The following is a 21982-nucleotide window of genomic DNA, read 5'->3' on the forward strand; positions in this document are numbered from 1 at the left end:
TCAGGATGGCCTGACCAAAAATGGAAAAAAATTCCGTAAAATACAGATTTGCATATTTCATCAGACTATATTAGTCTACAATAGCAATAAACGAGAGTTAATTACATTCTAATTAAAGTAAACAAGACTTGCTTAAATCAAGATTTACGTCATAAAAAAACAGCATATCTGTCAGGTTATAAAAAATCTTGAGCTGGTTATCTTTTAATATCAGTAGTTTCATCCTATTAACTAAGCACATTTTAACTTTCAAATTAACATTGAAAGTAAGTTCTGTTGAATAAGTTGAGACTGTACGTACTCAGAGAAAGCACACTAAAGAGACAAATGTTTGAAACTTAAGAAGTTCAAGGTCATCAAAAGCATTATAAGGAATCATGTTACACTTTCATTGCACTGTTTACACAGATTGCATAATTGCTATAAATAGCAAATGAGGAATCTTACAGCCCAGCTTTACCATAAAAACCCTATCACTTTGACCACTCTTTTAATTGACCACTCTATTTTTTTGCTCCAAAAGTAATCTTATTATCCTTCCCAGTCAACCATGTATGGAAATTAGAATTTTCTCTATCTCTATTTATTTGACCACCCTATCATGACAAACTATTATGAGCAATTTCTTTTAGATAACATAAATGGTGGTTCAGAATATATCAAAGTTGGGATTCAGGAAAGTTGCCTTTACATGTTTTAATCCTCAATTCACTATGAACTGTCAAAAAAGTTTAACTTTCTGATAATTCCACACTAAAATTATTTTGGCTTTGATGATTTCCTAATTAATTCAATTATTTAAAATCATATTAATTATTTTTTTCTGGGTGAATTGATAGGGTTTTTACAGTACAAGAATTACATACAATGTAAGTCAAACTTTGACCAAAAATGACAAAAAAAATCCTTAAAAATACATATTCATCACAATTTGAACAAATCTAAGTTGGGTTATCCCTAGGGACCTGTATACCAAATAACAAAGCTGTCTGACCAGCGGTTATGAAGAAGAAGATTTTTTACCAAAAACACCTTTTTTGGCATTAATTTGCCTATTTTCAACAATATCAAAAAATTAAAAAAATAGTTTCTCAAAATCATATTTTTCATCTACACAACAAATATCAAATCAGTAAGTACTGCGGTTCTCAAGATATTTGAGTGGACGGACGCCTCACAAACGGACATACATACATACATACATACATACATACATACATACATACATACATACAGACTGACGACGGACGCCGGACGGATACCCATCCCAATAGCTTCTATAGACTATAGTCTATAGTAGCTAAAAATGTTCAAACAGTCATGAATCATGAAGAATTCATGAAGAATTCATGAATCTTTAAATAGGTTGCAATGTACAATTACTTTGAAAAAGTGAGCATAAACTTCAAATGTTCTGTTTGAAGAGATGAAAGAAAAAAGAGAATGATTTCCCACCTGTTCTTCAAGAAAAGGGAACTTCCGCTGCAGACAAGTTGACCATTGGCCATGATAGCGATGCGATCTCCTAGAAAGTCTGCCTCATCCCTAAAATAAACATGAAAAAATTCAAATCATGGTATTCTTTACAAGTTGCCTATTCAATTGGTGTGTATTGATGTAACTACAACTTATAATATTACTTTGCAGGATGGATAGTATTGGTTTTTGCTGCAACTTCTGGAAATAACAGCAATCATTGGTTACATAATCTCAATTGTTTGACATGTACTAGTGGGATGTTATTGTTCAAAAAGTGTTGTTTTTTTTTCAGGCATAAAATTCAAACATCTTTCAAGATCTTCTGGGTCATTAGGGGTGTTGACAGTTACATCAATGCCTATCAACAACTCCTTATCAAAATCAGGGTCCATACACTCAAAGTCACATAAAATCCAAGGATTTAAAGGACTTTTTCAGCAATTTTCATGTATTTGTCGTCAGTCACATGGTTCAGCTCGACCAATCAAAATGTGACATACAGGGCATGGTAATATAATTGCTAACAACAGCACAGAATACTAAGGTCAAAAAACATTTTGGTCTTTGAGATTCAGCAAAAGTGATCTGGCAACATGGTTTTCTTTTTTTAATTCCTAAAAATGCTGGTTTGGACTCTTGATGCAACAGTTATTGTCTTTCATCACTGGCTTCATAATACTTCTGTTTTCTTTTTAGCATTTTTGGACATGCCAACAGGGATATCAAACATAGCTGTACTGATGAGTATGTAACCCCCCCCCCCAAGACATACAAGTTCTGAAATGACGTACATGGTGACCAGAAACTAATTTTTTTTGAGGGGGCCTTAATGTATAATACAATATGTATTTATAAAACAGAGATATGCTTTCTCCTACCTTTCTGCTGGCCCAGATAAAATGTACTACTAGATGGACTTGATGAAAATAGCAGCACTCCTTTACAAGTAGCAAGTATAAGTTATAAAAAAGTAATCATTTGCTTACATGAAGTGTGTTGTCAGTAAAATTGTTCTGCCTTGTTTGTGTTTCAGTAGCAGATCCCAGGTTCCTCTCCTGGAATACGGATCCATGCCCGACGTCGGTTCGTCCAAGATGACAATTTTGGAATCTCCGACCAGGGCAATGCCACAGCTGTGAAAAGATTTGAAGGAGGACAACATTGGAATTCATCAGAATAGGGATGTAAACTGTCTCATTGTGCGGTCAAAATACCGAATGTAGGACCAATCATGATTTCACAATGTATCAATTGATCATTTTATAAAATTTTGCCTCAATTTTTTCACTTTCTGTTCCAGTTTACACCATGACAAAACTCCACAGACACTAGCAGTAGGATGCGACTTTGGTTTGTTGAGATTATGCTCACATGAAATGCCAAATGGCTGTAAAATGGTCCTACTCCAAAATAGAAAGTATGTGCAGTGTTCCACAGAGACAGTGTCCCAAAGAGGTAATTATGATGGTGGTACAAACAAAACCCATATGTAGAAACACATGTGATTATTTATGTCTGTTTGCGCACATGGTTTTGTTTGTAACGCCTCCTTTCAGATTCATGGTTTCCTCTATTCCTATAATGTTCCTAAAGACAGTGAGGTACATTGATATGATAAGCCTTTTATACGTGAACAGCATGCCACTTGTATTTCGATGCAAATTGTCTTTTGATCAAATGATTTGGAACCATGGCAATCAAATTGTTCAATGCAGTGCAATCAGACGAATTCTGACCTCAATTTTCTTTTCATTCCTCCAGATAGTTTCTGGGACTGTTCATTGGTCTTTTCAGTCAGGTTCAAGTCTCTAATCATATCCTCTACTTGCCTCCTAGCTTCACTTCCACTCTTTCCCTGTACATTGAAACATGATAAAATATACCAATCCAAGAATTTCATTAACTCACATGGAAAGGGTTTGATAGGAGATTAACAGTTGTCAACATCTTTCCACCACTTTATTTCACATTTTTGTACAACCAAAGCAAGAACATGACACTCTCATAGTAGATGGGTTAGATGACGCCATTTTTACACTTAGTTCACTTTACATCATATTACTATCATTACACTAACTTCAACATTGGTCATCTTAAGACAAAAATTAACTGACCACTGAATGGTTCTTTACATCTACTCTTGAACGTTACAAGAGTCAGTTTTCTATGTTTCTGTCCATACAATGATATTTACCTTCAGAGACACAAAAAATTCCAGATGTTCTTTGACTGTAAGCCTATCAAACAAGACATTGTGCTGCGGACACAAACCAAGGCTATAGCGGACTTTGTCTATATCAGTCAGTATACTGTATCCATTGACCGAGGCTGTTCCGGATGTCGGTGGAAATAATCCGGTTAAAATTGACATGGTGGTTGTTTTGCCAGCTCCATTATGACCCAGTAGTGATGTAATCTGTCCCTCATACATGTTGAGACTTAGATTGTCTACAGCTAGTTTGGATCCAGTTGAGAAGCTCTATGATTAATATGTAGAAATAATGACACAGAAATTAGAAATAACTGTCACGTAGCTGAAATGGTATATTCTGTCTTAAGATACTGTTCCCTGAAGATTACTGGGTTTTTTATGTTCCTTCCTTGGTGCTTTTTAAATTCAGTATCAGTTCTCCAATTTGCTGGTATGAAAAGGGATTTATTTATATGATATAGAAGTGGCAAAAACTATGATGTGGATATTTTCTTAACTTCATTTTCATCGAACTTGTATAACACACTGTATTTCACTGATGATGATGATGATGATTACGAACTGATATTAAATCAGTGATATTGGAGAAATTTTAGCAACATATACTACAATAACTGAAATTTTATTTGCTGAAAGAACAGCATACAATACTTTTCAGTTTTGTTAAAGTGTGAACGACCTCCAGACATAGAGATGAAGATGGTACAGCACCCTAAGGCATTGTGACTGTGTGTGTGTGAGAGGGGGGATTGTAAGCTGTTAATCAGTAGCTACAGAGCAAATTCTTAGATGGTACTCACACTATACACTTTCTTTAGATTTGTAATGCTGATACCAGCATTCATACCATTAGGTTCTGCTTCATGGTTTCTAGCATAATCTCTGTCCTGGACATCCTGCACGAAGGGGAAAGATATGAATATTCATAAGTCCCTGATGTAACCAACCAATCAAACTGAATTATTCAATAACGTATTGTATTTTAGTCAATCAAACCACCAAACTATGATACAACGTACCACTACCAGGGAAACTGCAGGACACGTAAACTGTAAGTAGGGGTGAAGGGTTTAGAAATGTGGAGGTCTGTATTTTGAAATAAAAGGAAAATATGTACTATACAGAAAATCATGTGTATATTGTAAATAAAACATATAAAAATATTAAAAAAAATATGAACAATTCAAATGAATAGTTCTGTCTTCTTTGATCCTGAAAAAATAAAATCATTCAGAAAATAAAATATACGAGTGCAGTAGGTGCTGAGCATGGCATTTTGTGATGACTGGCAGACAGCTAATAGTTAACATTTTTGATACACAATGGACAATTGCAAGCAGAACTTACTGATGGTTTAGATGAACCAGCTGGTTTATGAATGTTATTGGTGTCGGAAAAGAAAAAACATTCTTAACTTATTCTGATATAACCGACTACTGGTTCGCTTACTGTATTTTAACCCTTTGAACCCTGCTCAGACAGAATTGTCTGCATGATGTCATAGGTCACCAGGGGGTCAGGGTGCAAAGGGTTAACCTATCACCACCAAATTATGATACAACAGAGATACTGTTAGACATGTAAACTTTTGAACAGGGGTGAAGGGTTATGAAAATTTACAAACATGGATTTCTATATATTAAAAATAAATTAGGATAATTAATGTGTAATATAAATAAACTTACAAAGGGAAAAAGTATGAAAAACACTCAAGTCTCCTTTGATGCTGAAACTTAAAATCTTACAGAAAATAATAAGATGGGAGCAGTAAGTGCTGAAAATGGCATTTTGTGATGACTGACAGCTAATAGTGAACCAATTTGACACACAAAGGAAAAACTGCAAGCAGCACTTACTGATGGGTTAGCTGAAGTAGCTGCTTTGTGAATGTTCTTGATGGTGGAAAAGAAAAGTGACAGTATTGTAGTTATTGTGTAAGCATCCTTTTATCCATGGCAGCTTTCTGAAACATTTTTGTGAATAATGATGAGATATTTGCATGTAATGAATATGCATTAGTTATCACAACATGAAATCGTAAGATTTGGTCGTATACAACATTCATTCTTTTTATCACTTAGATGTGTCGCCGTTTCAAAATTTGCTGAATTCTGCAAGACAAAAACTAGACACTTTCTTCTAATGTCAAGGTAAATCCCTGTTCACCTAGGGGGGCTGTGAATAATTAAAAGATGCGAATGGTAAACTAAACTAATTGCATTTGTCCTCAAACCCCTTCCTCCCCCTCCCCTAAAGGAAAGTTTGGAAGTGTGAAAATCCAACCAAGCCTCATTCTGTATCTGCATACCAACAATCGGTAATTACATCGCTATGAAATTACACATACGCTACCCACCATCCCTCCATACTCCCTCTAAAATCAATCTCTGTTCAGCACCAACTCAACAATGACACAACCAATAGAATGAAATGAAACAGTGTATCCAAACTGATTGTTACGTTATGTTACTCGTGCACTGATTCACATGTATGTCAAAAGATAGCTGTGGAAACGCAGCTACCTGTTGGCGGGGTAGTGGGCATCGCTATGCAGGTCAAAGGTCAACCCCGCCACGGATAGCTGCGGGCCAACTGCCAGCGAAAGTGGGTCTATTACGACGACACAACATGTATCGGAACTTTGAACGGCAAAATAAACCAAAGTGAGCGTAATTCAATAAAATGACCTATACCTGCCTGAACTCTGATTATTGCTCATTCCCTAACTCCTTTTGTGAACAAAATTTCTGGTTCATTTACGTAATTCGGCTGATTTTCCAAGGAGTACTTAAGATTTTCACTCCAGCAGCGAACTTTGACTTCTATTGATATGCTAATAAGGATCTGACTGGCCGTCGCGCCATACAAGGAGCTGGCAAATTTGAATAAAATATTAATATTCATGTCCTTGTAGCTAAATACTTTGTACTGCACGGTCCAGTACAAAGTATTTAGCTACAAGAATATAGTATGTCTGCACAGATGAGTCTGCATCATAATATTCATGTCGTTCTGACCAATCAGAGATCGTATATACTACGCGTAGTAAATTCACAGTAGTTACTTCCGGGTTGCGAACGTCGATAAATCCTTACTAAGAAGTGGTTACTATGTAAAATTTCAATCAAGTTTCTCATGTATAATGTGATATCAAGTCTTTTTTGATGTTTTCAACTTAGATTATGATAATATATCGCCCAGTAAATGACAAATGTGTAGCACAGCTCCCGTGGGCAAATCATGCATCGTCATGCTTGTTCACCGTTGGACAGCAGCAGCGTAATGCATACTGTAGGCGTGGTAAAAGCATATAGCAGCATGTTCATGGTTTTGTGGAGTTGCCGTGGCATGGCTGGCAGCTGGTAGAGTAACCACGCTTGAGCTATGATGACTGGACATCGGATGACAGGAACAGACAAAAAATCCCAGAAACTCATGAAAAGACTACATAAAACTGGAGTGATGGAAGTAGTCTCTCGCACATACAACTGGGGGGATCGAATACAAGAGAGGTCGGACAGTTACGAGCTTAGCCAGTTACGAGCTCGACCAGCTGGAGAAGTCCGCCAGTAGGCGAACTCGGCCAGTAGGAGTATGGTTATATGATAAGACGACAGTGTTCTCATATTTTCTAGGTCCTGCCAAAGTTATTATTTGAAAGCGATGTCTATGTCATTCATGAGCATGATGCTTGCAAACTTCCACCATCGTAACCATGGAGCTACCTCCTTGCTTCAATGCTAACTACACGATGACATCGGCTGCACATGTGCATAGTGTGGTACATCGTGTTTTGCTTTCCATTAAAAAAAACTTTAAACCTACGATTTAATACTGTTAAACCATGACATAAAACATTATTAATCCAATGATCAACGATTATTGTCACTGCCTACACATTGTACCTCTCGATCGTACGCCCTACTTGCGTTCTGCAGAAACGCTGAGGCTGACCAATGACCAAGGTGACTTTTAACCTTATAGTTGATAGTTACCATGGTTGTTTGCGCTAAAACGGGCGGTAGCACGTCTTTCAGACCGCATAGAGCCTGAATGCAGAGGTTGATTATCAAAATCAGCGGTGAGCTTCAAGATCGATGGTCAAAGCATGCATAGAAATAGATTGTGCCATTTTCCATCAATCAACATGATCGACAGAAAGACCTTTCTGGAGATATATGTAAAATTGCTACAGAGCGTCCAAAAGCAGTTCACTGATTGGCTATAATAAGTTAACTCATGAATATTTAAGTAGCTTTCCTTTTATGGCGTTATCATAGACTGCTATTCATGTTCGAACGAGTAATGTCCTTATTAGCATATCAATAGAAGTCAAAGTTCACTGCTGGAGTGAAAATCTTGAGTACTCCTTGGAAAATCAGCCGAATTACGTAAACGAACCAGAAATTTTGTTCACAAAAGGAGTTAGGGAATGAGCAATTATCAGAGTTCAGGCAGGTATAGGTCATTTTATTGAATTACGCTCACTTTGGTTTATTTTGCCGTTCAAAGTTCCAATACATGTTGTGTCGTCGTAATAGACCCACTTTCGCTGGCAGTTGGCCCGCAGCTATCCGTGGCGGGGTTGACCTTTGACCCACATAGCGATGCCCGCTACCCCGCCAACAGATAGCTGCGTTTCCACAGCTAGTCAAAAGAATGCTTGTGTAGTGCCCGGTGCCGTAAAAACTGACCTGGTACACACCAAACAATATAGCGTGATATTTTGCGATACGTTAAAACATTTAGAGAGATGTTGCGAAAGGAAAACATTGAGTGTGATTTTTGTGCATGGTAATCGAAATACAGCCATATCCCCTCCCCCTAAACACAGAACCGGAAGTTACGTTTCCTGTGCATGTGTTTTAATTATTCATTGCCCCTAAAAGAAGCTTTGTGAGAGCATTAGAAATGTTTTGTTCAGCATTCTCAGGATTTATCCATGATATTCTCGCTTTCACATAAGATATGTAAGACAATGTGAGCAATGACAGTGGAATGCACGCTGGGGACAGATATTCGGAATCAAATTTTTAAAGTTCTTTTCAGTTCAAAATCTTCCATTTTTGAGGCACATAGTACTTATACATGAGTCATTAAAAGATAATAGTCCAAGAATTGATAAATACCTCTTGAGAACTAACTCTATTAGGTTCTTTCCTCATTGATGGACACCAGTAAGATGGCATACAGGAAAAGTAAAATGGTTTCGGAACACCATACTTTCCTGGAAATATTGCTTCAACTTGCCTGTTTTGGATAGAAAAATATACAAGCAAAGTGAACAGGCAAACTAAATCTCAATGGTCACTTTCAACAAAATGGTTTGGTACCAGGTACATTAAACAAGCGACCTAGCGGCCAATATAGCTCCGCTGTGTATATGTAGAGAATAACTATTTTTGACACATGTTGATGAAGAGGTGGAAATCTTAGATAGCTCAATGCAGTGGCCAGAAAAAAGTGGCTAAAATAGCTGCAAAAATACACAATTGAAGATTTCATCATACTTTGAATATATCATATCGTATCATCCCTAAGAACATGTCAACCAAAGCTATCTGATGAGTAGTTTTTTGAGAATAAGATTTTCTTACCAAAAATGGCAACAATTGCCCCCAAAAATAAAAATTGCAGATTTCATCGTAATTTCAAAAGATCAAATTTAGTTCATCTATAGAAACCTGCATACCAAATTTCAAAAGCTGTTAGACCACTTCTTTTTGAGAAACACATTTTTTGACCAAAAATGGAAAAAATTGCCCCAAAAATTCAAAATTGCAGATTTCATCATTTAGTTCATCTATAGAAACCTGTATACCGAATTTCAAAGCTATCAAAAGAGTAATTTTGGAAATACACATTTTTTGACCAAAAATGGCAAAAATTGCCCCAAAAATGGAAATTGCAGATTTCATCAGAAATTCAATATATATTACTTAGTTCATCTATAGAAATCTGTATATTAAATTTCAAAACTGTCAAACCAGTACTTTTTGAGAAATACATTTTTTGACCAAAAATGGCAAAAATTTCCTTAAAAATGCAAATTTGCATATTTCTGCACAATTTGAACAAATCTGAAAAAGATCATCCCTAGGGACATATGTACCAAAAGTCAAAGCTATCAGATGAGTAGTTTTGAAGAAGATTTTTAAAGATTTTTTTATCAAAAATGACAAAAATTGCCTTAAAAATACAAATATGCAAATTTCGCCATGATTTGAACAAATCTGACTGAAGTCACCCTAAGTAAACTGCATATCAAATTTCAAAGCAATCGGACAAGCAGTTTCAGAGAAGAAGAGTTTTTACCAAAAACACCAAAAAATGCCCCAAAATTACAAATATGCAAATTTCACCACCATTTGAATAAACTTAAGTGAGGTCACCCCGAGTGAACTGCATATAAAATTTCAAAGCAATTGGACTTGCGGTTTCAGAGGAGAAGGCAATTGTTGACGGACCACGACAGACGACGACGATGGACGACGACGGAAAATCAACCTATTTGATAAGCTCCGCGTCGCTGACAGCGGAGCTAAAAAATTGTGCAGAATTTGGGGAAGATGATAAAATTGATGCCAGGTAGAATGGAATATAATGGAATTGCATGGCTTTGAATGAATGTGAATGGAATGGAATGAGGAGGAACAAAATTGATAAGATTTGAATGGATGGGGATAAAATGGAGTGGAATGCAATGAAACAAAATGGATTAGGAAAAGTCAAACACAATGGAAAGCTAGGAAAGTCACAAAGAGGAAGAATTTCAGGCAAACATAAAAAAGTGTACCATATGTTGGTTGGTCTAGAAATTTATGTTGTCTTGAATTGGTTGTGTTGTTTAGCATTGATTATACAGGGTATCATGTTGACCTGTTTTGACATCTTAAGGTGGTTGGAAAGGCTATTTTTGCACCAATTCTTTTCTCAGAGTTTATGTCAAGTTTCAAGTGTTAGAATCAAGATATTTAGTTCAAATTTTCAGGATAACTCCCTTAGTTAATATTTTCTCCAAAGAATATAAAAATTGTATATTTGGAGCCATGATTTTGAAATATGACACCAGTAAATATTAAAATTTAATTTTTCATATTTTTTTTACATATTTGAATTTCATAATAATTGGATAGTATTAATATTACCAAATTAGTTATAATTATGTTGACACTATTTATTGTAAGATTTGTACGGCAGGATTTGTAAATAAAATTTGTTTTTATGATTTTACATGGGTTTATATATCAAAAAATTATTAAAAATTCTTTCAAATTTCAAAATGTTATTATTCAAAAAGTACTTCAAATACAGGAAAATTGTGCCGTACAAATCTTATCTGTAACCTTGTTAATAGTCTGTAAAAATTCCATGTCAATATCTCATTTCAAAATGTTATTATTCAAAAGTACTTCAAATACAGGAAAATTGTGCCGTACAAATCTTATCTGTAACCTTGTTAATAGTCTGTAAAAATTCCATGTCCATATCTCATTTCAAAGTTGGATTAAATTGGTATACAATTATGTAGGAAAACTGTTATTCTGTCAAAAATGTTGAAAACAAGCCATATTTGCACCCCTCTTTTGAAGTCATAGAGCATTTTTTTTTGGTTAATCTCACTGTTGACACCTCTTTGACACTCAAAGAATCTAAAATTGCATTTGCAATAGCAGTCACTCACTCTGAATGCCAGCACCACCTTGTCAAACTTTCCTGAAAAACAGCAAATAATGACTTTCCCTTTTCAAACATTTTATTAAAAGCTAGGGGACCTCTACCATAGTTAATACACTAAGGACTCCCCAACTTCTTCTTATTTGGTCAGTTTTTCAGAAGTTTTAACAGGCTATAACTCTGCAATGCCTTTGTGCCCAAATGTCTGTTTTTTTTATTCCACAGAGAATGTGACTACTTTTATATTTTAATAGTTTTGTTGAAATTTATAACTGACGCTCTAGCCTTTCCAACCACCTTAAGTCACTCAAAAGTGACTTCTACCAGAATGTAATGTCATAAAACTGAACAGACCTTTGTTTTCTTCATGTCAAAGTCAAATTTCTGTGACTCACAAAACTCACCAAGCTATGATTGTGTAGACGACAAGGTCCACAACAAAGAATCCAAAGACTGCAGCGAGAGTGAAGTCGTCATCAATGGAGACTGGCAGGGCTATGTTACTCCACTGAGCGCCAACACCTTCCACTTCCCTGGCTGCGATCAGGTTTATACCAATCCCCATGCATGTGTTGCACAGTAGACATGCTGATGCTTTCTGTGACCTGCATGGGAATGCCAAAATTAAGGTAGAACGCACCTCGGGGACAGATATTCAGACTTTCAAACTTTTACAATTTTTTTTCTGCTATACCATGTGTGGGGGCTCATTTTAAAGCTCTTGACTTTCATGGTAATTTGTTTCTCAAGTATTAAAATTTGCATGGTGACAGTCAATTTTTATTCTTAGTTTTGTGCAAGAATGGTTGAAAGATTCCTTGGGGAAAGTTTGAGCAAAAGTTTGTCTTTCACTTTCAAGGCACATGCTATTCCGTCATGACTTCTTGTGAAGCTACTGTATGTTATTTGTCATTTGTTGTGTTTTTATTCTTGCAGATTTCGTAGAGTTATTCGACGAGCATGAGTGAGTGGTTTATGTTTGACATACTCAAAAGTCACTTCAAATTCAAGAACTTTCAAGGATTTGTTAAGCAATTTTCTTGGATTTTTTGGTCAAAAATAACATTCTTGGAGGAATCCTGTTTTACTATATATCACTTTCATATATCATTTTACATATCATTTTACAGTATCATCGATCATTTGGTGATTTTTCAAAATTCGAGGGTGGATTAGCAATTTTCCTGTACTTTCCAAAACTCGATATCATTTTCAAAGTCTTTTCCAGAACTTTCCATGAGACTTTGAGTTTGAGGGACTTTACAGGATTGTATAAAAGATCTTGTGATTCAATTGATTCCAGCCTGACAAGTCAACTTATATTTCTTAGTAAAGATTATGAAAAACACTTTGATTAAGAACTATCTTACACAATGATACGTACCAGGTCATTGTGGAGTAGATGCTCCCAGTATTGATGAAGAAGACAGGAAAGAAGTTGAGAAACCACAGCACCATGCCAGCCGGCACAGCCAGCTTGGGTCTGGAAAGACATGTCGCCACGGCAAAGTTCCATGTAATGGCTGAAGACAACCACAGCAGGAAGAACACCAAAATCAATGATGCGTCACTTTTGGGATAGATATTGGCAAACTGTTTGAGAAAAATGGAGAAAAAAATTCTTTGACAAAGCGTACAAGAATATGAGAGATAAATTAAAGATAAAATAACCAATAAAAAATAGAAATACAATTAATCAATGTGGAATAAGTTAATAATGTCCCAAACTAGGGCAGCTGATCATTTACCCAATATCATGAAGGATTTGGGCTATAATGTGTTCTTTACATGCTTTTGTTACATAGTTTTCACTCCAAATTTTCGGGTTTATTTGCAAGTGACCATCATATGCATTATTTCCATGATAGAGAAAATTCCGTTGAAAAAAAGAACAAATATCATAATCAAATGGTGCATTGATATATACCTATATTGACTGTTACACAATTTATCCAATTTTACTTTCATGTAGTAGAAACCCTAATTCCTAAGTAAAGCAAGCAATTTGATAGGTTTTAAATCCATAAGTTGTCACGTTTAAAATACTCCCAGGTCACTTTCAGTCAAATGATGACTATGTCATCCTAAGGTTACCATTGAATCCAATGGGGCATGCAACATTCAATGATAAGATATGTAATAATATCATTGACAGGTTACCATTGAATCTTATGGGGCATGCAACATTCAGTGATAAGACATGTAATAATATCATTGACAGGTTACCATTGAATCCAATGGGGCATGCAACATTCAATGATAAGATATGTAATAATATCATTGACAGGTTACCATTGAATCCTATGGGGCTTGCAACATTCAATGATAAGACACGTAATAATATCATCAATAGGTTACCATTGAATCCTATGGGGCATGCAATATTTGATGATAAGACATGTAATAATCTAGAATACTGACATACATGCAAACAACATAAGCCGATGCAATGTGTATATGACACAAACCAACATTGCAGATTTACTGATAGAGATCAGCTTCTCTTTTCCCATAATTCCACTCACCTTGAGAACCACAACGATGCATCCGACTATGATGACCGAGAAGACGAAGCTCTTGGTAAACCATGCCAACCAGTGAACTTCATTGGTCATTCCCATCATCTTCATGCTTTCTTTCAGACGATCATGTTTCTCCAGAACCAGTTCCTGAAATAAGCAATGAAGATCGATATTTAATTATGAAGACAGGGGATATTCCCCCTGAAAAGATTTGGGACTCACAGTTTCTCTTGTAAGTCTCCAGTTATGTGATCTAAGTTTGTACATACAGAGGAATTTAAGCTGTCCTTCCTTGCTTTCGCGAGAGTTGCAAACTCATAATGGCTTGGAAACCAAACACTTAGAAGCAACTTGATTCTAAAATCAAAACATTTAAGCACAGTGACTGCTGATTTTCAATGTTGATTTTGTAAAAAAAATACACGTTAAATATCCTAGAGCAAAATATGCATGAAAGCTGGAAACATTAACAGTCGAATTGTCCTTAAGCCCTGTCCAGACTCAATTTGAAAATACTTTCATTACTTTTGCTCTGTAAAACAAATGCATTGTCTTGTTCTCCTTCCTATTGAAATACCAAGTACTAGTCTCTCAAACACACTGTACCATGTACATTAACAATATGAATACTATTATTGACAAATGTACTTTTCTCACAGTTAATATACAGTTGTTAACCAAGGGATAATAAGTTACGGTGGAATGTGCCTTGAGGACAGATATTCAGACTTTCCAACTTTTAAAATATTTTATTGTGAGGGCTCATTTTGAAGCTTATGGGGTGAACAAACTTTTCATGGGCTTAGTAGTTAATACAGGGATGCTGACCACTTTGAATTTCAAATATCGGTACAAAATTTGGCAACTTGTTTCCATGGTACCCAAATTTGGACAGTGACTCTCGAATTTCATTTTTGATTTGTTGAATAACATTGATTGAAGGTTTGCTTGATGAGAGTTTGAGCAAATGCTTGAGTCTTTCACTTTTGAGGCGCGAACCACAAAGCATTCCATCATGATTTTGAGAAGAAACAGTTATTTGCCGACGGAACAAAGATACTGGAATGGTTTTAAATACCTTACCTTCACAATTATCCCTGCCGTGTAGATGAACGCCACACAAAACAGTATGGGCATTATCAGTTTAACCAGCTCCAGAAACGGGTCTTGTGTTTGTGAAGGAAACGGAAACTTCTGCAGCCAAAAATATACATACATACACAATTATGTTATATGGCCATATTATGAACACACAAAACATGCTTTAATATGTATACAGAATTTGATGATTTCATCATCTGTTCTAGTGTAGTATGAAGTTTTCTATAACACAGCGTATTGACGATCTTTGTCATTATAGTATTAACTAAGAGAATGTTTTCAGTTGGCAAAACATAATGAAATGACTTTGTTACACTGACAGGGACAATTGTAGTTAGTCAAATATAAAAAGAACAAGTCATCGTTGATGACACAGTCCCACTTGTTAATCGGTACTTTGATTACAGGTCCTCAAAGAGGATAGAGTCCTCTTCATTAGGTCTGTGATAAAAATACTTTTGAATGAATTCGCTTGATACATGTCTGAGTTATGGTTCAGGACATGAAAAAAATCGTAATAAAATGGTCGCACAGCGGCCATATTGGATCGCATCACAAAACAAATTGATGTGCATAGCTATGACATTGGTCGATGTCCTTGTACCAACTTTGAATAAAATTGGTCAAAACATGCGGATATGCCTGAGAAATGGCTCTGTACATGAAAAAATCGTAATAAAATGGCCGCCTGGCGGCCATATTGGATCGTATCACAAAACAGATTGACGTGCATATGTATGACATAGGTCAATGTCCTTGTACCAACTTTGAATAAAATCGGTTGAGATATGCCTGAGTTATGGCTCTGTACATGAAAAATCGTAATAAAATGGCCGCACAGCGGCCATATTGGATCGTATTACAAAACAAATTGCCGTGCACAGCTATGACATTTGTCAATAAGCTTGTACCAACTTTGAATAAAATCGGTTGAAACGTGCCTGAGTTATGGCTGTACATGAAAAAATCGTAATAAAATGGCCACCTGGCGGCCATATTGAATCGTATCACAAAACAAATTGATGTGCATATCTATGACATTGGTCAATGTCCTTGTACCAACTCTGAATAAAATCGGTCAAAACATGCCTGAGTAATGGCTCTGTACATGAAAAAATCGTAATAAAATGGCCGCCTGGCGGCCATATTGGATCGTATCACAAAACAAATTGATGTGCATATCTATGACATTGGTCAATGTCCTTGTACCAACTCTGAATAAAATCCGTTGAAACATGCCTGAGTAATGGCTCTGTACATGAAAAAATCGTAATAAAATGGCTGCCTGGCGGCCATATTGGATCGTATCACAAAACAAATTGACGTGCATCTGTATGACATTGGTCAATGTCCTTGTACCAACTTTGAATAAAATCGGTTGGAACATGCCTGAGTTATGGCTCTGTACATGAAAAAATCGTAATAAAATGGCCGCCTGGCGGCCATATTGGATCGTATCACAAAACAAATTGACGTGCATCTGTATGCCATATGAAGTAATCCTTCTATCAAGTTTGAATGAAATCGCTCCAGGCATCTCAGAGATATCTGCGTGAACGGACGGACGCACGCACGGACGGACGCACGCACGCACGCACGGACGCACGCACGGACATGACCAAACCTATAAGTCCCCCCGGACGGTGTCCGTGGGGACTAACTAGCGACCTAGCGGCCGATATAGCTCCGCTGTGTTTATGTAGAGAATAACTATTTTGACACATGTTGATGAAGAAGGTGGAAATCTTTGATAGCTCAATGCAGTGGCCAGAAAAAAGTGGCTAAAATAGCTGCAAAAATACACAATAGAAGATTTCATTGTACTTTGAATATATCACATTGGATCATCCCTAAGAACATGTCAACCAAAGCTATCTGATGAGTAGTTTTTTGAGAATAAAATTTTCTAACCAAAAATGGCATCAATTGCCCCCCAAAATAAAATTTGCAGATTTCATCATAATTTCAAAAGATCAAATTTAGTTCATCTATAGAACCTGTATACCAAATTTCAAAGCTGTTGAACAGTACTTTTTGAGAAGCACATTTTTTAACCAAAAATAGAAAAAATTGACCCAAAAATACAAAATTGCAGATTTCATCATAATTTCAATAAATATTATTTAGTTCATCTATAGAAACCTCTATACCAAATTTCAAAGCTATCAGATGAGTAGTTTTGAAAATACACATTTTTTGACCAAAATTGGCAAACATTGCCCCAAAAATACAAAATTACAGATTTCATCAGAAATTCAATATATATTACTTAGCTCATCTGTAGAAACCTGTATACCAAATTTCAATGCTATCAGACCAGTACGTTTTGAGAAACACATTTTTTGACCAAAAATGGCAAAAATTGCCCCAAAATTACAAAATTGCAGATTTCATCATAATTTCAATAAATATTATTAAGGTGATCTGTAGGAACCAGTATACCAAATTGCAAAGCTATCAGATGAGTAGTTTTGGAAATACACATTTTTTGACCAAAAGTGGCAAAAATTGCCCCAAAATACAAAATTACAGATTTCATCAGAAATTAAATATATATTACTTAGTTCATCTATAGAAACCTGTATGCCAAATTCAAAACTATCAGACCAGTACTTTTCGAGAAATACATTTTTTGACCAAAAATCGCAAAAATTGCCTTAAAAATGCAAATTTGCATATTTTCTGCACAATTTGAACAATCTGAAATAGATCTAGAGATCACCTAGGGACATATGTACCAAATATCAAATCTATCTGACTGGTAGTTCTGAAGAGGAAGATTTTTAAAGATTTTTTTACCAAAAATGACAAAAATTGCCTTAAAAATACAAATATGCAAATTTCACCACGATTTGAAGAAATCTGACTGAAGTCACCCTAAGTAAACTGCATATCAAATTTCAAAGCAATCGGACAAGCGGTTTCAGAGAAGAAGATTTTTTACCAAAAACACAAAAAAATGCCCCAAAAATACAAATATGCAAATTTCACCATCATTCGAACAAACGTAAGAGAAGTCACCGCAAGTGAACTGCATATCAAATTTCAAAGCAATCGGACTTGTAGTTTCATAGGAGAAGGCAATTGTTGACGGATGACGGTCGACGGACGGAAGGATTGACGGACGACGAAGACAGACGACGACGACGGAAAATCAACCTATTTGATAAGCTCGGCGTCGCTGACAGTGGAGATAATTAAAGTTATCTGAAAGACAAATAACTTATACAAGATTTCTCTTTCTTTATAGTCCAGAACAATTGAATAGTCCCTATATGTTTGGGTTTTTGTTTGTTTGTTCGTTTGTTTATATTTATTTCTTCTGACGGGAGTGGGTTTGTTTCACTAGTCAATAATGGAATACATACAGAACAAGACAGTGTATCATTTAGATGATGGCAAATAACCTCGCCGAGTAAGGTCACAGACCATGATGCCTACCAAATCGTTTGCAAACTACAGGCTGACGTGGCAGCTTTTAAGGGTATTAGTAATTGGTCCTGGACATTTAGCTGCCAGACATTTTATCCAAACCCTAACCACGGCTCTGGGGAGTGGGAGATGTCTTTACAAAAATATCAAAGTGATAATCGTCTTGATACTGTTAAGGTGTTTACAATGGGTTTCTCTTGTCCCAATTACCTGAAATTATCTGAGATTACATTATACTGTCACCAGTGTTGAGTTGTGATTGTCTTTTGTTTTTACATGTCAACAACTCTGCTCAGTGGTGAAAGCTACGCCATTCTACTGAAATGGAAAATTTTGCCTACACGTTGATGAATGATTCACAAAACCTAAATTGTTCAAATTTAAATTGCGATGAAATTTTTTTATGAAAACAACACTCCCTCTATTAGATTTTGCCACCTATTTGTCATAGAAGTATCAATTACTAGTCAAAAACTGAAATGCATCAACTTTGCAAGAGACAAAATAACAATTACAATTTTTATATGCAATACTACATACCCTGATCTGTACTGGAACACTAGGTGTAGAATTTCCATTGCGAGACTCAAGTTGTACAGCAATGATGGCCTTGTCGACAGCATTCTGAATTTCTAGAAAATTTGTTGATGTGTAGTAACTGTAACTGCAGAGAATGAAAAACATAGTAAATATTATCACCCTTCAAAGCTGGATTTTTTAACATCATCAGTGGATTTCAGCATCAAACAGATAACAGTCAGTATACTGGTACAAATGGTACAATAACCATACCATAGACCCTTTTCATAAGTCTAGCGCCCTCCTGTGGCCACTGTGAATTTGAAGTCAAAGTGAGGCCACTGGGGAAAAACCTGGGCAGCGGCTGGAGGGTTTTCCCAGTGGCCTCGCTTTGACTTCAAATTCAGTGGCCACAGGAGGGCTCTAGACTTATGAAAAGGGTCTATAGCCTAAGCCCTATTCATCGCTTTTGGCCTTTATCCACACTCCGTCTAGCCTCAAGGTCCACTTTTAGCACATAAGAAACAGCTAGTTTGAAATTCAAGTGAATGGTTTCCAGGAGAGACGATGATGTCACTGGCGTCCTTTTGAAAGTCAATCAGTCCAAATATTCCTCTCATGATTGGCCAATGATTAAATGAGTGTGTAACTAGCTCAAAAACTAAACGTTCTCTGGCTAGTTTATGAGCAACACTCATTTAATCATTGGCCAATCAAGACAGGAACGTTTGTTCTGATCCCTTTCAAAGGGACGCCAGTGACATCATCATCTCTCCTGGAGACCATTTACTTTCAAATGAGCTGTTTTTACGCTACGACGCTAAAAGTGGACCTAGAGGCTAGATTGAGTGGACGAAGGCCAAAAGCGATGAATAGGGTCTAGGCTAATCATACCATAGATCTCAGCAATCATGAGTTAAGGTTGAACGCGCCTCGAGTAAAACTATTCAGACTCTCAAACTTTTACAATTCTGTTTTGGTCTCCACTTGTCGGGGCTTATTTTTGAAGCCCTTGAAGTAACTTAAGTTTTCACTGGTTTAGTTTTGTGAAAATTTGAATTTTATTTTTCCCCATGGAGATAACGCACGGATTGCAGCCATGTTAAATTTGAAATACCAGTATCGTTAATTATTGAATAATTTGTGTTTTGTAGTACCCAAATTTGAACGGTGACCCCGGATTTTTATTCTTGATTTTGAAAGAGAATGTTTGAAAGTTTGCTTGAGGAAAATTTGAGCATAAGGTAAGTCTCTCGTTTATGAGGTGCAAACCACCTTAGGTAGCAACGCTGTAGGAGTTTCTAAACAAATTGCATGAAATCGTCGCTGTAGCTCTGGAAAAAATAGCAGGGGCAGCCATGCTCACTGGCCGACCGCCAAAAATTACTACTATCCTGATTGCAATACTTGCAGAGCAGTAATGGAGAACTGCAGTTGTGAAGAAACTCCGGCACCAACGGAACTGAAGGAATCTAATACTGCATTCTCCAAGCAGTAGATGATACCATTGAAAAACAGGGAGTTGTCGGACTAACAGGTGATGCCTGACTGGTGCCAGGGTTTGTGAAAAAGTTCACTCAAACTTCATACAAACTTTTAAATATCAGATCAAGTGCTTGACATTTGTTTGATCTAAATATGTCAGTAAAATAGTAAAAAGTTTTCTGACATCAAGGTAGTAAATTGCACCTCGAAAGTGAAAGACTTAAATGTTTTGCTCGAACTTTCCTTAAAGGGATCTTTGAACCAAACTTTTTCAAAATCAAGAATAAAAATCGGAAGTCACCATGCAAATTTTTGTACTAGAGAAACAGATAACCAAAGATTTACTGATATTTAAAATTCAAAATGACTGCCATCCCTGTGTTAACTCTATCGAGAAAAATAAATTTTTCAAATTACGAAAACTAAGCTGGTGAAAAGTTTGCTTACACCAAAACCTTTAAAATGAACCCCCACAAGTGGTATATCAGAAGAGAATTGTGAAAGTTTGAGAGTAAAATTTTGAGAGTCCAAGTGTTCTGTCTCTGATGCACGTTCTACCTTAAGAGAGCAAAACGTAGCTGTCGAAAAGTAAAATCCAAACTTCATTGATAAGTTTTGTGCTTGCTACATCAAAAGTTCATCATCGCTCTTAAACAAAAATTTGTTAATACATTTCTACAGGCTTGACCACTGCCCCCAAAAAACTGACCTCTGGCCAAACGCTGGATAGTTTTTGTCAGTGTTCCAAGAATCCCAGGTGTTTGCTGGAGGGCGTAGTTTGTAGCTGACTTCAGTCGGTAGTGACATGGCCTTCTCATCAAGGTCAAACACAACAACTACAGGATAAAATGCAAGTTGGAGAAAAGCAAACAGTTCAATCAGTACAACCATGGTGAACAAACATAAATGATGAAATTTATTGAATGGTCAGTTGAAGGGAACCATTCAGAAGCTGACAGACATTCAGACTTTTACAATTCTTTTCATGATGTAAAGGTTAAAATTAATGATACAACACATCCAGAATTACTTATCACGGTTACTCTACCCCAACCGTGCACCTATGTTCTATATAAGATAAGTCCCTATTTGTTCAGGAATGCAATAGTGAAGATTTTGGAAACATATTATTTACCCCTCTCCCGAAAGATGAAAAAATATGGCACACAAGTCTTAAAGTGATGCTGTTGATGGTGAGAAGCAAATAATTTTTTACCCAATTTTCAACCACTGTGCCATTCATTATTGCAACATTCGAATCACCATTAATCAACATCACTACAAATCTGATAAAACTAGCCTAATCTTGCTTACCTCCAAGGTATTGTTCATATGTACCTTCCGACATTTTCTCAATAATGTCTTCTAGAGGCTCACTCTTATTTAAAACAGCCACGCCCGCACCAGCCACATACGACATAATCTTGTCGGCTGTATTTAGATCAAGAACAATTGAAGAAGGTGTTCATCAGAACTGCTGCTCTTCTTAATCTTGCCAGTTTCAAAGTTTCTTTTCCAAGAAATTTGAAATTTAAATCAACTTCAATATTTTCTT

The 21982-nt window shown here is 36.2% G+C and overlaps 1 protein-coding gene across 6 annotated transcripts in view; it reads right to left on the reverse strand.

The window, feature by feature from the left end:
• LOC139137142 (phospholipid-transporting ATPase ABCA3-like) overlaps positions 1-21982 on the reverse strand; it is a 68629-nt gene that overhangs the window by 32276 nt on the left and 14371 nt on the right. For 3 of the 6 annotated variants that reach the window (XR_011553327.1, XM_070705103.1, XM_070705104.1), the window contains exons 6-19: positions 21742-21858; positions 21137-21263; positions 18964-19087; positions 14974-15084; positions 13894-14037; positions 12753-12961; positions 11773-11973; positions 8821-8941; positions 5548-5583; positions 4492-4587; positions 3674-3958; positions 3216-3334; positions 2466-2612; positions 1456-1545 (exon numbers count right to left, since the gene is read on the reverse strand). Coding sequence is in view for 4 of the 6 variants with exons in the window: in XM_070705103.1 (XP_070561204.1) it covers positions 1456-1545; positions 2466-2612; positions 3216-3334; positions 3674-3958; positions 4492-4587; positions 5548-5583; positions 8821-8941; positions 11773-11973; positions 12753-12961; positions 13894-14037; positions 14974-15084; positions 18964-19087; positions 21137-21263; positions 21742-21858 (1927 nt within the window). In the remaining 2 variants the exon portion in view is untranslated. The remainder of the gene's footprint in view (positions 1-1455; positions 1546-2465; positions 2613-3215; positions 3335-3673; positions 3959-4491; positions 4588-5547; positions 5584-8820; positions 8942-11772; positions 11974-12752; positions 12962-13893; positions 14038-14973; positions 15085-18963; positions 19088-21136; positions 21264-21741; positions 21859-21982) is intronic. The other 3 variants (XR_011553328.1, XM_070705105.1, XM_070705106.1) reach the window with 1 other exon arrangement.

This window comes from Ptychodera flava, chromosome 7, assembly GCF_041260155.1.
Source record: "Ptychodera flava strain L36383 chromosome 7, AS_Pfla_20210202, whole genome shotgun sequence".
NCBI classification, from domain to species: Eukaryota; Metazoa; Hemichordata; class Enteropneusta; family Ptychoderidae; genus Ptychodera; species Ptychodera flava.